Source organism: Etheostoma cragini, chromosome 11, assembly GCF_013103735.1.
Source record: "Etheostoma cragini isolate CJK2018 chromosome 11, CSU_Ecrag_1.0, whole genome shotgun sequence".
Taxonomy (NCBI): domain Eukaryota; kingdom Metazoa; phylum Chordata; class Actinopteri; order Perciformes; family Percidae; genus Etheostoma; species Etheostoma cragini.
In genome coordinates this window covers 15,192,141-15,207,890 of record NC_048417.1, presented here as the reverse complement: position 1 = coordinate 15,207,890, position 15,750 = coordinate 15,192,141, and the positions used below count along the sequence as shown (strand labels likewise).

Sequence of the window (15,750 nt, the reverse complement as noted above, 5' to 3'; positions counted from 1 at the left end):
GAAAAATAGAAAACCCAAACACTACATGTTTTAGATTAAGGAATAAATCGGAATATTTAAACATATTTTAATATGTAAATAAACAAACGTTGTTGTTTTTTTATATATGAAATCAGATTTTCCTTTAAATATAAATCTATCCATACTGTAGTCTAGATGTATAATAATGACGTATAAACATGTTGCTACAACTTTTCCGATTGGTCGAAAATAGGTCTACAATATTGTCCCGTTTGCTTGCCGTCTGTTGCCCCAGTGATTATGACGCTAGAGAGACTTGCACAGATTAGCCAGTCTAACATTTGGCTAACGCTAGCAAACCAACGGTAGTTAGCTAGTAAACGTTACTAAACTAACCTTAAACCGAAGGGTTTATTACCTGCAATCATGTCATCTGTTTTAGATGCTCTCTGGGAGGACAGAGACGTTAGATTCGATATAACCGCACAGTAAGTTACTTCAGCGTAGCTAATAGTTTTGGAATCATTTTACCATCGTACAAACAAGCTAAATTAGCTCGCTAGCTAGCTAGCTCGCTAATTGGCTAACCAATGATAACGTCAGATAAACTAGCTATCTAGCTACGTTAATTTGCCTGTTGCTAATACAAGACTGAAAGTGTTTTTAGCTTTAGAGTCTGTCGATTACAACGTTTTACGGTAGCTTCATGCCACATTTGTTTTGGTGTATAGCTAGATGTCATAGATTGACGTTATAATAATTAATACCTTTACTGTGTAACCTTAACCAGCTGTGATACACTATCACTGATCAATCCATCGATCCAGTTGTGTTTTATAGGGACAGATATAAAAAACAGGTATGCTTAGATAGTCATCTGATGATTATCTGATAGTGTTGTTAGCTGAAGCTAATTGACGACACTTGTCCCTATAGGGCTTTTGGTTAGAAATAAAAAATACCGATTAACATTAAAAATATGATAGAGATGAAATAAAATGTAATGAAATTTAAAAAGAAGCCTATACAGAGAGAGCACAGTGTAAAAACTAGCTAAATATGAGAGCAATATTGTTTTATAACATATCACAGGCAAGGGAGATGAAAATATATTTGATCTGTAGATACTTTCTAATTTCCTTGTACAAAGGCAGATGAAAACTCGTCCAGGAGAAGCTCTAATAGACTGTCTGGACTCCATAGAAGACACGAAAGGAAACAACGGAGATCGAGGTAGTTGGCTGTCTTGGAGGTTAAAACTATCTGCAAGCTTGGGGTCATCTAAAAAGTGGTGATGTCCATTTTTTTGCAGGAAGACTGTTGGTAACAAACCTGAGAATCATTTGGCATTCTTTGGCCCTGCCAAGAGTCAATTTGTGTGAGTACACCTTCATGATTAAACGCCTTTATTTATTTTATTGTTTGCATCTCTCCACCAGCAGCATATCTGCAGAATATGTCTGCCCTCTCTTGGAAATGAATGGTATTAAATAACATTATAAAAACTTTCCAACCTAAATGCAAATCTGTTTGTTTTTTTTAGCTGTGGGTTACAACTCCATCATTAACATCACAACAAGGACAGCTAACTCAGTAAGTTAGCGTATGTTATGTTATTACTTCAAATAAGTCCAAAATAGTTGTCCACAATGTTTTTACATTTCCTCACACACACCACAAGTCTGTCAAATATGTATAATAATAATAAGTCTTTTTATTCACAACTTTAAAGTGGAAAAATGTTTCAAAATAGTTGAAATAGTTTCAAACTCTCTGCCAGGATTAATAAAGGGAACATTGTTTTGACACGCTATTGAAGTAAATAATAAATAAAGAACATAACAGAAATGTGATAGAGACTGACAAACAATGCTATTTTATTAATTGAATGAAATTTTCCAGAAACTGAGAGGCCAAACTGAAGCGCTCTACATCTTGACAAAGTCCAACAACACAAGATTTGAGTTCATTTTCACCAATGTTGTTCCAGGGAGTCCACGGCTCTTTACTTCTGTTATTGCTGTCCACAGGTAAAAAAAAATAGGCTGAGGCAGTGTTCAGTACTGTGATCACAGTCTACATACTGTAAAACGTATGTATAACTAAATATTTTTGTTTTTTTTTTGTGACAGGGCCTATGAGACATCAAAAATGTACAGGGACCTGAAATTGCGAGCTGCTCTCATTCAAAATAAGCAGCTGAGGCTCTTGCCCCGAGAACAAGTTTATGATAAAATTAATGGAGTTTGGAATTTGTCCAGTGATCAGGTACGGGTGATGCAAAAGTGTCTGTCGAAATGATTTTCTTCAATTTAGTCTTTTCTTTACTTTTTTAAACATTTAGAAACTCCAAACAATGACAAACAATTACAAACAATACCCTGAGGCTGAGAACAGGTCCCGGGGACAAAAAAAACATAGAGAGGATAGACGGGAGGGAGGAAGACAAAAAAAACACAAGCAGACATAGACGCATACATAGACAGACACAAAACAAGGGACCAAACACTTGTACAAGTTAATGTAAAGGATGTAGCACAAGGCTACAGCCCGGACCTCCAAGTTTCAGCGATGCTCAGCCAAGTGTCTAGAGTCCTTCCTGGCGCTCCATGAATGCATGCTGTGGAGAGTTCCATATAAACGACATCCAGGAAGGAACGGGTCCATGCACAGATAGACAAGTCATGAGGTGGTTTCCAACAGGTTGCAGTTATTTTCTTTACAGCTGTGAGTCCAGCAAATACAGCACGTTTTTGAGTTCTAGAGAGCTGAAAGGCTGACAGATCATTCAGAATCAAAACAGTAACAGGCACATTAACATTAAACAGGGTGGGTATTTTGGATGCAATGTTGTTCCAGAACTGACCAACAGGAGAACACTCCCAGATCATGTGAAGAAATGTGCCTTGTGCTTTTATAGGGCAGAAAGTGCATAAAGGGCTGTTAATTATTTTCATTTGGTGCATTTTCACAGGGGTGTGAAATGTGCTATGTATGACATTGTGGTGAATCTGATGGTCTGGATTGCAAGATACCTCTGGAATGTTAGACCATACATCATGCAAGTAAAAACCGGGCCTGGGCAATCGCATGGTCTTCTCCATAGGAAGGGCAGAGCGGCCACATATCACTAAGAATTGATAAAGCCCTGGATACCATATCACAGTTTTTAGGCTGTACAGTAAATAACTCTTGGATAGGATGGATGAGCAAAGACCCCTATCAAGGGACACCGTATGCTTTAAGTGCTGATCTTAATTGAAGGTAAAAGAAAAAAGAGGAGCGTGGTAGATTGAATGTGTTCTGCAAGTTAGAAAAAGGTAACAAGCCAACCTTGCTAAAAATGTCTTTTAGATAATGAACCCCCTCTGTTCCCATTGTGGGGCTGTTATCAGCCTTCCACCAATAAGGAGAGCTGTATTATTAAATAAAGGGGAAAATGTGTTCCAGTTACAAGCTACACGGCAGTATGTTTCAGCCAATCTCCAAGTTTTGATAAGACGAGAGATAATGGGGAAAAAATGTACAGTAGCTGGCACTGTTCGTTAGAGTTATTGTCAAAAAGAACATCATGGAGTGACCAAGGCTCTGTCATAGCACCTTCTAAGGTATGCCAGTAAACAGACACATATGGGTTAAACAAAGTGAGGAGGGGCCTCAACACGAAGGACCCGAAATAATGTTTGGAGTTGGGAACTGAAAGGCCACCATCCTCTTTTCTTCTCTGTAGAGTACAGTTATTTAGAGTTCCTCTGACTTCATAAATACTTAGACTTGCTCTAAAAATAGCTTAACAAGAGGAGTTAACGTGTTTTAAATACTTTCTTTTAGGGTAATCTTGGAACCTTCTTTATCACCAATGTTCGGATTGTGTGGCATGCCAATATGAACGAGAGCTTCAATGTCAGCATTCCTTACCTTCAGATTGTAAGTACAATACACTAAATAACATTACTAATCCAGTCCTCAGCCTTTTGATTGGTTCTAATAAAAGGATTCTTTGTTTTCGTTTTTTTTTTTTTTTTTGCTAATTTGTAGCTCAAAATATTTTGAAAGTTGTCGCAAATTATACAAAATTTGAATGGCAACTGATAGTGTGACCAGATACTGTAGATATAAGTATTCATAACTTAAGCTTGTCCCCCAAATTGATATGTACCATCTCTGGTTAATGTCATAAAAAACATACAAACCTACTATGTGCTCAGGAGCGCCTAAGTGAGAGAGGAAATCTGTGTGGTTGTCACTTGCATAATGCACTTTTAATATAAATACACCAAAAAGTGTAACGAGAGACACAGAGCAACCTTTACATCCACACAGCAGGGGGTATGAGGTACCTTTTGTAATTTTCCATCCTGTTTTATTCTCTATGATACATTTGTTTAGTGATTAATCTCAGCAGCCCTGTGTCACTACAGCTACTTTTTTTGTTTGTTGAAGTTGTAGTTTCACTTTAGTCATAGACAGACACCACTGTACTTTTGCATATGAGCTGCTACTAATGATCTGGTTTCGGTTGTAAAAACAATGTAACAGTATATTGTTTATTGCAATTTTGTGTTTTATTTCCATGTTTTTTTATTATCTAGTGGTCCATCAGAATAAGAGACTCAAAGTTTGGATTGGCTTTGGTGATAGAGAGTTCACGTCAGGTAAATTGTTTGTTTTTTTTCTGCCATTTGAGTCACATTCCCCTGAACTGATCACATTATGATTTATTACCTGGGGTATGAGTGCACAAATGTACTTATGTTTTCAGAGTGGTGGCTATGTGCTCGGGTTTAAGATTGACCCTGTGGATAAGCTTCAAGACGCACTTAAGGAAATCAACTCATTGCATAAGGTGTACTCTGCCAACCCCATTTTTGGAGTGGACTATGAAATGGAAGAAAAGGTAGGTGTCACGATATTAGAATCAAAGAACCTGAACACTTCACCGGTACAACATTAAAACGTAAAAAAAGACTTGAAACTCGAAACAAACCAACTATACAACACTCAACTATATTTTTAAATCAATGCCAATTTCACAGCTATTTTTTTGTATCTACATTATTGTTTTGAATACTCCATTGTAGCTGGCTTCTTCAGCTTAACTTGTCCTATGTTACAGCTGTTTGTCCTATCAATAATTTCAGCCCCAGCCGTTGGAAGAACTGACGGTGGAACAGCCTTTCGATGACGTGGAAATTGAGCCTGATGAGCAGACCGACGCTTTTACTGTGAGTTACACTCATCACTCTTCTGGGAGTCAATGGTTTAGTTGTAAGACTCTCAGAATAGCTGCCAGCTAAAGCTCCTTCATCGTAATGAACAAACATGAATTCATGTTGCCTAGTGCTCATTTGTGTTATGGAGCGGTGCTCATCAGATGACAATAGCCTATTATCACAGACACACACAGTCGCAGTTTGATTTTTTTAAATTTTATTTTTTATGTTTGAATTGTGTGTTTTGCCTGCCCACAGGCTTACTTTGCTGATGGAAATAAGGTAAAGTCTCACAATTAACCAGCTATATTTGTAAAATATGTTGTATAGTATGTTGTGTTATATTTTTTTCATTTGTTTAATGTTGTTCCAAAGCAACAAGACCGTGAGCCGGTTTTCTCTGAGGAGCTGGGCCTCGCTGTTGAGAAGCTGAAGGATGGCTTCACACTTCAAGGACTGTGGGAAGTCATGAGCTGAAATATAATTAAACCTATTTATTCATACGTCAGGTTAAAAGTTGTACAGTTTATGCATAGGTACTTTTTGATAAAAGAATAGAAAACACCAAAGTACAAGTTTATATTGAGGATATTTTGCGTAAAACTTTGTCTTGTAATGACTAGAATGTGACTTATTATAATGCCGGTTGTATTGTTTAAAGTTAATAAATGTTTTTAAATAGACATTGGAGAGTACATTTCTTTTAAACATTTCAATAACAAGAATGCTGTAAGTTTGTACTGTATCTCACACACAATTCATTTCTATGTGGGGAAAAAACAATGATCTCAGGCTAAATATCTAACCGCAGAAGGTGCTGAAGTATTTAAAAAGAGTAAAATGTAAAAAAGAGGACAAACTGTTACCTCCTGTGGCAGCAGCTGTTCATTAACCCTGACTTCTTGTTAGATTACTCCCCTTGTGGATGTGTCACATCCCTATACTGAATCACACCGTACGGATGTTTTTATTTCTATCACTGAACTGTGACTCACTCCCCATGTAGATGTCTGCAGAATACACAGGATTAATATATATGTGTATACATATGGTATATATTTCACCCTATTAGATAAAAAAAGAGTTAAAGAAATAAAGGGTCATAGGTTATTTCTGTGTGACCGTACCATACAACAGTGTTGTTACAAATCCCTAGGGTGACAAGGCTTCACAGTTGTTTTTACTCTATGACAGCTGTGTGAGCTCTCCGATTTGGCCAACCTGAATTCTTCGTGGATGGGGTGGTTAGCTATATTTAGAGGGGACACAGTTATATTGAAGTGGCTTCAGACCTGGCTGTCTATAGTTCTCTGTCCTCACCAGCTAGAACAGTGTTATAAACACTTCCACCCGATTTTTGTCCTAAAAGAATGGATCCCCAAAGCATGAGGGAAGATCTGCGTCTGTTTCAGAGCACTTTGCTTCAGGATGGACTCAAAGAGCTCCTGAATGAGAATAAGTTAATTGACTGTGTCCTAAAGGTTGAAGACCGAAGCATCCCCTGCCATCGCCTCATTCTGTCAGCTTGTAGTCCTTATTTCCGAGAGCTGTACTTCTCAAGTGATGGCAAGGAAATGGACCAAATGGAGGTTGTTCTGGAGAACCTGGACCCTGTTGTTATGGAGGCCATTGTAAATCATATGTACTCAGCAGAGATTGACATCAACGACAACAACGTGCAGGATATTTTGGCTGCTGCCAACCGCTTTCAGATTCCTTCAGTCTTCACAGTTTGTGTGAACTATCTCCAGAAGACGCTGTCAAAGAAAAACTGCCTTGCCATCTACAGGCTGGGACTGATGCTGAACAGCGCCAGGCTGGCAATGGCAGCTCGAGATTACATTGCTGATCGATTTGAGACCATAGCAAATGATGAGGATTTCTTAGAGCTCGCTCCTCCTGAGTTCTTCGCCATTATTGGTGCAGATGCGTTGAATGTAGAAAAGGAGGAAGTGGTGTTCGAGACCCTCATGAGGTGGATCAGAAAAGACAAAGAGAAGCGCGTGAAATGCTTAGAGGAGGCCTTTGAATGCATTCGTTTCCGTTTGCTCCCAGAGAAGTACTTTAAGGAGAAGGTAGAGAAGGACGACCTCATCAAGGCTTATCCTGAGCTTGTCAAAAAAATCAAAGTCATAAAGGAAGCCTTTGCAGGGAAGCTGCCTGAGAAGAAAAAGGGAAAAGATGAGGAAGGAGAGGAGGAAAAGTTGCCCGGCTATCTGAATGATAACCGCAGATATGGCATGTTTGCCAAAGAAATGGTTCTTATGATCAATGACACTGCTGCCGTGGCTTATGATGCCCAGGAGAATGAATGTTTGCTAGCTGCAATGGCTGAGCAGATCCCCCGAAACCACGTCAGCCTGGTAACAGGGAAGAACAATCTGTATGTGTTGGGAGGACTGTTTGTGGATGAAGAGGACAAAGAAAACCCATTGCAATGTTACTTCTACAAGGTAGACAACTGTAATTTACATCGCAAATACTCCGAACACATCCAAGTAATTCCTTCATTTGGTTTTCCAAAATATCTTAAAATGTGTCTTTCAGTTGGACAGTCTTACTGCTGAATGGATCGCGCTGCCACCCATGCCCTCCCCCAGATGTTTGTTTGCTGTAGGTGAATGTGATAATCTCCTTTTTGCTGTGGCAGGAAAAGATTTACAGTCCAATGAGTCTCATGACACTGTTCTTTGCTATGACATTGAGTAAGTTCAGTACACTCATTTTGGATATGCTTATTTGTTTGTCTTATTGAAAGTACTGGTGTGTGTTTAATCTGTTTTATCTGCCGTTTTTTAGAAAAATGAAATGGACTCAAACCAAAAAGTTACCCGTGAACATCCACGGCCACTGTGTGGTCTCTGAGAATGGGCTGGTGTACTGTATTGGAGGAAAAACCGATAACAAGTAAGATTGCAATGCCAACACGTTAAATTAAGTCAAAATGTAATATTTTCACATTACCATAACCCTTCCCATTCATCTGTTTTGTCTCTCTGGTGAAGTAAAGCAACCAACAAGATGTTTGCATACAACCACAAGAGGTCAGAGTGGAAAGAAGTGGCTTCCATGAAGACGCCCAGATCCATGTTTGGGGCAGTTATCCACAACGGGAAGATCGTTGTTGCTGGGGGGGTCAATGAGGACGGCCTCACAGCTGCATGTGAAGCCTATGACTTTGGAACCAACAAGTATGTGGTTGTATTATGACAATTTGTGCAGGCACCTTTAAAGTGCTGTACATAGCTGTTTTTTTTGTTGTTTTTTAAAATTATTTTTTGATATTTATTTGGTCATTACCAATCCAATTTTTATATATCAAAGCTTTTTCCTGTATTTGCATGCTTTAAGTCAGTGGTCCCAATACTTGCTGTGAGCAGTTAAACCATGATGTTTTCATCCTCAGATTGCTTGATTTGAAAGGTTTTAAAGAGATGGCATCCAGAAAAAGGACAAAAAGCACAAATGAAATCAAAGTGTTATAATTTGTGTGACAGATATACAATATATGTTTTATTTGATATATTCCTTTAATATATATAATTCAAGTAAAATGTCAAGGAGCTCTGCTGAGATTCTTAAGGACAAGAAAAAACAAACAACATGGAGATATCGCATTAATACAGCCTAGTGGACCTTGTTGCAGGTGGTCACCCTTCCCAGAGTTGCCCCAGGAGAGGAGTTCAGTCAACCTGGTGAGCTGTGGAGGGCAGTTGTACACTGTTGGAGGCTTCGCCTTGGTGGAGAGCGAGAACGAATGCGCACCCAGTGAAATCATCGACATTTGGCTGTATGTGTTGATTTTGTTACATTACATGTTACAATATAATGTGGCACAGAACAATGTCATCTTGCTCAATTTTTCTTTTATAATGACGGCTCTCATAATACTCATAACTTTGTGTTAGAGTGACGTGTTAACTGTCTCAACAGATATGAAGACGACAAGAAAGAGTGGACTGGTATGATCAAAGAGATGCGTTATGCAGCAGGAGCGTCCTGTGTGTCCATGCGTCTCAACGCAGCCAGAATGCCCCATCTGTAACAACAGACTAGAGACACATAAAGCACTTTTACTTTACTACTGTAGGCAATTATATTATGTACATGCTCTTATTTAGTGGCCTGTTGTCATTTAACATATCATGTCCTCTTTGCCTGTTCTGTGAGTGTTTCTATGAAATGTGTTATAGTTTAAATTGGCTTATTTCTTGTCGTACGGACCAGGCTTAGTTGTTTCTGATCTAAAACAAAACAAATCTAAAACATATCACTTGTTGAGAATTCCCCCCTTTCACCCCTTCATTATGAGTTTTTACTGTTGTTACTGTAAGCTGGTTAGGTTTGGTTTGCATAGAAATGTTTTTCTTCTTTTAATCAGAAAATGTTCCTCTTCTAGTCAGTTACACGTACCTTGTAACTCTTCAGTGTAACTTCTCCACAGGCTTACTATGTCTGTTTGACCTTTTCAAGCAATACTACATGGCTATTATGATTATTTAAAAATGTTTTGGCCCCGTCAAGGTTTACTGAAAATGTTTTACTGCTGATGTATGAGAAGCCACTAGTGTAGTCAGAACAGATTAGACTAAACTTCCAAAGGTTCAGTTAAATGTTAAGGCCTTTTTAATGTAAGAATAGAGTCTGCATGTCGCATATGTAAGGGATAAAATGTAGCCTTGGGAAAATGTCTGCCTATGTTCACATTCAAAAGCTCTACAATCAATTTAAATCTTTGTGTGAATTAGTAAACAAAACTCTTGAAGAGGACTGATGGAAACCTTGGCTCCTGTTGATGCTCTGTATATTGACTATTCTAGGAAAATGCATGATAGCCAGTTTGTCGAGCAACACTGATAATGAATGAAGCTTTATGTTTTATTAAAAATTCTAATTTTAATACAAAAGCACATAATAAGCTATCTCACTTAACATGAACGCCTTAGATTCTAGAACTTTGCGCTCAATAAAGTAAGGAACACTTGCTGTATAGTTTTCAAAACACAGTCAAAGCGTTAAATGCAACAGTACTTTCATTAGTCAATAAATAAGGCTATGAAGAAGAAAGCTCTCTAAATAGGTTCTTCTTTAGATAGTCCTTCCAGGCATCTGGTGTTGAAAGCTCCATAGAGTTCCATTCAAAGTGGGGGATCTGTAAAACACAGGTTATTTCAGTTTTACTCTCATTTAATATGATCACCACATGTAATCTTTCTTATTTTTGTTTTTAAAGACATTTTTAGGCCTTTATTTGACAGGACAGCTAAACACGGGAAAGGGAGAGAGGGGGGGGGGGTGACATGAAGCAAAGGGCCACAGGTCGGAATACAACTTGCAGCTACTGTGGTAAAGACTGAACCTTTGTACATGGGACGCATGCTCAACCAGGTGAGCTCCCCGGGCGCCCCACCGCATGCAGTCTTAAACGGTGTCTCACCTGAACCACACGATATCCCAGAATTTCAAGGTGTCTTTTTCTCATCAGGGCTTCACCTTTCATATGGTGAGAGTTCTTGCAGAAGGACTTTGAATCAAGGAAGTTCACAGCAACTCTTGAGTGATACAGTAAAAGCAGGATGTCAAACATCATTCCTTTCTGATTGGTCTACTTATTCATCTTTATTATTCAGGTTGTTTTCGGATTCATCCCTACCGCTGAGCTCCAGGTGGCAGCTCATCCCTGATGTTTTCCACTGAGCTGGTCCCCCAGTGAACCTGTCCTCCGTCTGAGATCTGCAGTGTGCTGGGCTCGCTGTAGGCCAACGGCTGCAGATGTTTGTCCAGTATGCATTCAAAGTCTGTAAAGGCAAAACCAGGTCACATTGCACTTGTGACGGAAATATAATGTGACCGCTACCAAACATCTTGTGTTTAAGAGTTAAAAATTTAAATCCATCCGTATGAATTGACTTGATGGATGGAGAGTGAAGGGGCTACTCCCCCCCCATATTACTTACCTGCAGTGTAAAAATATGGAGTGACAACTGCTACTCGAACACAGTTAATGCCACCAAGAACCTCGCCCAGCATTTTGTGGATTTGCTGTTGCACAGGACTCACAGTGCCATTCCCTGAAAAAAAAAAATTAAAAAATACATTTTGCCAGCAAAATGACAGCAGCTGTGAATTCCTTTTTCACCACCTAAACCAGTGCATCTTTTTTACCTTTCTTTTGCAACTGCTGGCAGTAGCGCTCATGAAACCAGGGCACCTGGAACTCGGGACACTCAAGACACACGGCCCGATTGAGCTCCATGAGGCGTAACCTGGTCCGCATGTTTAGGTTATCAGGTAGAGCTGTAAGAAGTTTAGGACAACAGCTAATCTTATTATTGAACTGTGAAGTGCTTACACCTTAAGATGCACATTAACAATTATATATAAATATAACACATTTGCACTCAATGTGGGGGACGACATACTTTCTAGTTGGGCATCTAGCTTTCCCAGAAAGTCTATACTGAAGATTTCTTTGACCAGTTCCTCAGGAAAACAGTCGGCCACAGCCAAAGTGTAAGCCAGGAGAACTAGCAGATGTGGGTCAAAGGACCCTACAAACACAAGAGGGAAAGGTGTTAGTGTAAGTTTAAAATCAGACAAAAGTCAGTGTAAACTGATGGACTTACTGATATGAGGTGTGAAGCGCTGGATACAAACATCATACAACTCGTCTGCTTGTACGGGATCATAGTTCAGGACAGAGAAGGGTAGCAGGGTAGCATAGGTTGCAGAGTGGTGAATCTGAAAAAGGATACAGGTAAAGTGTGCTTAATATATATTTAATTATTCAAGACTCAACACATTGTGATGTCTCTTCGGGCACCTTGTCAATGTCTTTAATGGCCATAGTGGCGATACGGTCCATCAGGGGAGGGCAGAGGTGATTTATCCTGGTTAAGAAGAGGGCCAGCTCGGGCACATTGGTCCAGTTTATTTGGTCCATCATCCTCTTCAAAGTGACCATCGTCTCTTCCACTAGCATTTCCTCAAACCATTCTCCCGAAATGTACTTGAGCTCCTCCAGCACCAAGTCCAGCCGGTTGGCTTTTTGCAGCCTCTCGTGCCCGCAACGGTTCAGGGTCTGCAGCAGACGGACGTACTTGCTGGGAGTGTTGTGGCGGTAGGAGGGATCATTGCGCACCCACTTGGCCACGGCGAAAGAAATGGTGTTGAGGTCATTGAGATTACACTGGGTCACAACCGAATCCACCCTCGAGATCACGCTGTCGTCAAGCCGCGGGCAGGGCAGCATAGACAGAACACGGGTCAACATGGTCACCTCGTAGGGAAAGAAGCTGCGCTGCAAAAAGCTGAAAGAGAAAGTGTAACCAGCCTGTTTCAATCAAAGAGAGGAGCAGCATGTCCTCTTTAGCTCAAACAAACACTTACCTGACCAAAATGTTCCTTAGTTTAGTGAAGAGTTCGGGGTTCTGGTACTGCAGCAGAAAAAGAGCTTGGGTGATTCTGGCCACCTCCACCGGCTTGTAGCAATGAAGATTCCTTTGGATTACCAGTGCAATTCTGGAAAATCATTTTGTAATTATTACATTTTACAAAATATCTGTGGAATCTTTTCACACAACACATTAAGTACAGAACATTATAAGGATGCTTGAAATTTGACTTTCAACAAGATATAACCTGAGTGGGAGATTTTACAATTAACAAATAAACCTGTCAAAGCTTTCTGATGGGCAAACTATAATAATAAGACATTAGACAATGTTTCTAAACGAATGAACCTTGCTGTGAGATTTTATCATCTGCTGTTTCCAATGTCAAGAATTCATTTTCAATCTCAAGTTTAAAGACCGCACGAGCGCGAGGCGAGAGGTAGGCGGTACAAGGCGCGGTTTGCCAAAACCTGCCCACACAAACACAGTTTCTTTCCCCAAGCAGTCACTCCGTTGAACGCTCAGAAATGGAAATCATTTTGATATTTATCACTGTCCTCTCTGTTTTTATAATCATATGTTAAGAGAGGGTTGTAGTTTGAGAGCAAAGATTAACCGGGGTCAAATTCCTTGTTTGTAAGCGCAAACCTGGCCAATAAAGCTGATTCTGAGGTCCTTGACGTTTAAAAATTCATGAAAAATGCATCTGCCAAAAAAGATCATGTACACAATCAAAAGCACCAGAAGAACTCCTACGTGGGCCTGTTATCAAGATCAATAAAAAAAAGTTTTTTGTCATAAGTGTACTGATATATGGCAATACTGATTTATATCCAATAAGTGGATATTGGTCGGTATATTGGCTCCATTTATTAAACTATATGAGGGCCGCCAGATGGCTCAGTTGGTAGAGCAGCTGTCCCTAAATTAAGGTTTATTCGTTGTCGTGGCTGGCCAGGGTTCGACTCCGACCTGCGGCCCTTTGCTGCATGTCATTCCCCCTCTCTCTCCCCTTTCATATCTTCAGCTGTCCTGTCAAGGATAAAGGCTGAAAATACCCCAAAGATATCTTTAAAAAAAACAACTATATGATAGGAGATGTGACTCACTTGTTCAGTAAGCTAAGATTCCTGCTCTGAATCTCTTCTAGAGCTTCAGCTATAGCCAAAGCCTGATGTGCATTGAGCTCGTCCGCCAACAGGAGGGCAGAGTTCTCCAACCTGGGAGGGATCAAACCACATTGGAGACGTGTGACTCAAAAGCTGTTGTAAAGAGTCAGATTTCCACTCATGGATCCCTCCTCTGATAATCATACAAACCCGTCTCTGATCTCCTGACTGGCCATCGGAGCCAAAGCGACAAACAGTTTGGTGAAGGAGAAAGGGTCGGTGCTTGAATCAATCAGTTCTTTTAGTCTTTGTTTAGCAGCCAGTCTGAAGTCACAGCTGTTGAACTGCAGAGACTGATACAGCCCCATGATGATGCTGATATGTTCTGCGTCCAGTCTGAGAATGTTGCACAAGATGATCTTGTTGCACTTCTCCAGCAGAGGCCGGTAACTGTGCTTGATGTTGCGCAGAAACTGCACCACTCTCCGCGGGTTGTTGTAATTTGAAGGATCCATGGTGTCTAGGAGATGGTCTGCCCTGCTAATCAGGGCGTCACGAAGCCGGGGAGACACCAGGGACGACATGCTGATCATCAGTGTCGTTAGGATCCTGGGAAAACATGACCAGAGTCAACATGCAATACAAGGTACTTATATTTGATTTAAAAAATGTTAATTGATCCTTTCCGTCTCATGACCAACCTGGCATCATCAATGGATGACAACCTCTGATCCACAATATTGGTGATGTGGCCCATTAGAGGACTGTGTTGAAGGTGCTGATCACTTAGACAGATGGAAAACTTTGATAGGGATGCCATTGGAAATCTGCAAAGAAATCCCATCCACACAACAATTTTGATACTAATTTATCTTTTTAGTAATTTATAAAAGGTAAAATGCCAAACACTTGCTGGTTTCAGCTTCTCTAATGTAGAGATCTAACCTTTTTTCTATTTCATTTCAACGTATTTTTTGTATTTGGGTTTAGGACTATTGGTTGGAACAAGACAGTTGAGGGTATTTCGGCATTTCATAGACTTTATAATTACTTGATAATTGAAAGAAAAGAGATTTTTAAATAACAAAAATGATAGTTTTTAGCCCTACATCCCATCAACTCAAACGAACGTAATGCAATCATACCTGTCTAGTCTGAGCCATGCTTCTGAAACCAACTGCTGAACAAGAGAGTCATGTGGATCCACATGCAACCTAAAAGATGGACAGAAATACAGTACATTATCATTCCTATAATGGGATTCAAAGGCATAACACTGCAACTATTGTGTCTATAATAACTGTGTCTATATCTTTGTGTACCTGAGGAAACTGTAAAGCATGTCGACCAACATTAAGTCATCCATAAGAGCAATTTTGTTCTCCGCCAAAACCCGGAGAGTCAAGAACTGTGGGTGGCTTTTGATGAGCGCCACAGTCCTGAGCATTTGTGGCTTCTCCTTCTGGAACTGCCACAGCATCCCCACAGCCCTGCTGACATGGCTCACTGTGAGTTTGGCCTTGTTCTTGCCCACCACATCAAACACCTGGTCTTCAGCAGAGCAAACCCGCAGCTGCTCCAGAACCTGGTCTCGGTTCACTGACCCCCCATGATGAAGCCTCCCAAGGAGGGAATTCACACACCTGAGCCGAAGCATCACCACCTGGGCTCAGATAAAAAATGAACTGGGGTGTTCATTGTACCAACACAGTGTTCCCACTGTACACTTCAACGTCAAACCAACAGGCAGGCAGCTCCTTCAGGGACCTATGTGCCAACTAAAGACAATACACACAAAAGAAACGCATTAATTTGAAGTGCATCACCATGTGTTCAATTATGTAAGGTTGTAGGTAACATGTTATGCTTGCATGAAAGTAAGGTTACCTCAGTGTGCCATGCTGACCTCAGGTCCAGACAGGTTCATCTCGCAGACATCCCCATTCAGAGATTTCATATTACATTCCTTAAAAGTTACACCAATAGCTAAGTTCAATTTGCTGAAGTGGTATTCACATGCATAGAAAAATAAATACCTTAAATGACTGACAAATCCAGATTACCCCCGCTAGC

At 40.1% G+C, this 15,750-nt stretch overlaps 3 protein-coding genes across 3 annotated transcripts; 2 read left to right on the top strand and 1 right to left on the bottom strand.

Moving 5' to 3' along the window:
- The first annotated feature begins 236 nt into the window (after positions 1–236).
- bbs5 (Bardet-Biedl syndrome 5) lies at positions 237–5,726 on the top strand. The gene is made up of 12 exons (XM_034885088.1): positions 237–449; positions 1,112–1,194; positions 1,274–1,339; positions 1,505–1,554; positions 1,864–1,991; positions 2,094–2,229; positions 3,793–3,888; positions 4,554–4,616; positions 4,724–4,858; positions 5,103–5,186; positions 5,433–5,456; positions 5,550–5,726. The coding sequence occupies exons 1-12, from the start codon at positions 388–390 to the stop codon at positions 5,649–5,651; spliced, it is 1,029 nt and encodes a 342-aa protein (XP_034740979.1). The 5' UTR covers positions 237–387; the 3' UTR covers positions 5,652–5,726.
- Positions 5,727–6,443: 717 nt separating this feature from the next.
- On the top strand, positions 6,444–9,942 carry klhl41a (kelch-like family member 41a). Its single transcript, XM_034885042.1, has 6 exons — positions 6,444–7,627; positions 7,722–7,879; positions 7,974–8,081; positions 8,180–8,365; positions 8,821–8,964; positions 9,108–9,942. The coding sequence occupies exons 1-6, from the start codon at positions 6,545–6,547 to the stop codon at positions 9,217–9,219; spliced, it is 1,791 nt and encodes a 596-aa protein (XP_034740933.1). The 5' UTR covers positions 6,444–6,544; the 3' UTR covers positions 9,220–9,942.
- A 247-nt stretch (positions 9,943–10,189) lies between these two features.
- Positions 10,190–15,463, bottom strand: fastkd1 (FAST kinase domains 1). The gene is made up of 14 exons (XM_034885030.1): positions 15,000–15,463; positions 14,823–14,891; positions 14,379–14,504; positions 13,888–14,286; positions 13,678–13,788; positions 12,564–12,695; positions 11,998–12,484; positions 11,801–11,915; positions 11,597–11,725; positions 11,340–11,471; positions 11,132–11,245; positions 10,828–10,972; positions 10,612–10,726; positions 10,190–10,326 (listed from the first exon to the last, which is right to left on the bottom strand). The coding sequence occupies exons 1-14, from the start codon at positions 15,332–15,334 to the stop codon at positions 10,228–10,230; spliced, it is 2,508 nt and encodes an 835-aa protein (XP_034740921.1). The 5' UTR covers positions 15,335–15,463; the 3' UTR covers positions 10,190–10,227.
- Between the last annotated feature and the right edge of the window lie 287 nt (positions 15,464–15,750).

Coding starts and splice junctions, on each gene's coding strand:
- klhl41a (XM_034885042.1), top strand. CDS start 6,545: ATGGATCCCCAAAGCATGAGGGAAGATCTGCGTCTGTTTCAGAGCACT. Junction 7,880..7,973: donor GTTCTTTGCTATGACATTGA/GTAAGTTCAGTA, acceptor GCCGTTTTTTAG/AAAAATGAAATGGACTCAAA. Junction 8,366..8,820: donor TATGACTTTGGAACCAACAA/GTATGTGGTTGT, acceptor ACCTTGTTGCAG/GTGGTCACCCTTCCCAGAGT.
- bbs5 (XM_034885088.1), top strand. CDS start 388: ATGTCATCTGTTTTAGATGCTCTCTGGGAGGACAGAGACGTTAGATTC. Junction 1,195..1,273: donor AGGAAACAACGGAGATCGAG/GTAGTTGGCTGT, acceptor ATTTTTTTGCAG/GAAGACTGTTGGTAACAAAC. Junction 4,859..5,102: donor ACTATGAAATGGAAGAAAAG/GTAGGTGTCACG, acceptor CAATAATTTCAG/CCCCAGCCGTTGGAAGAACT.
- fastkd1 (XM_034885030.1), bottom strand. CDS start 15,334: ATGCTTCGGCTCAGGTGTGTGAATTCCCTCCTTGGGAGGCTTCATCAT. Junction 14,287..14,378: donor TCATCCATTGATGATGCCAG/GTTGGTCATGAG, acceptor ATGTTTTCCCAG/GATCCTAACGACACTGATGA. Junction 10,973..11,131: donor TCCATATTTTTACACTGCAG/GTAAGTAATATG, acceptor TTGCCTTTACAG/ACTTTGAATGCATACTGGAC.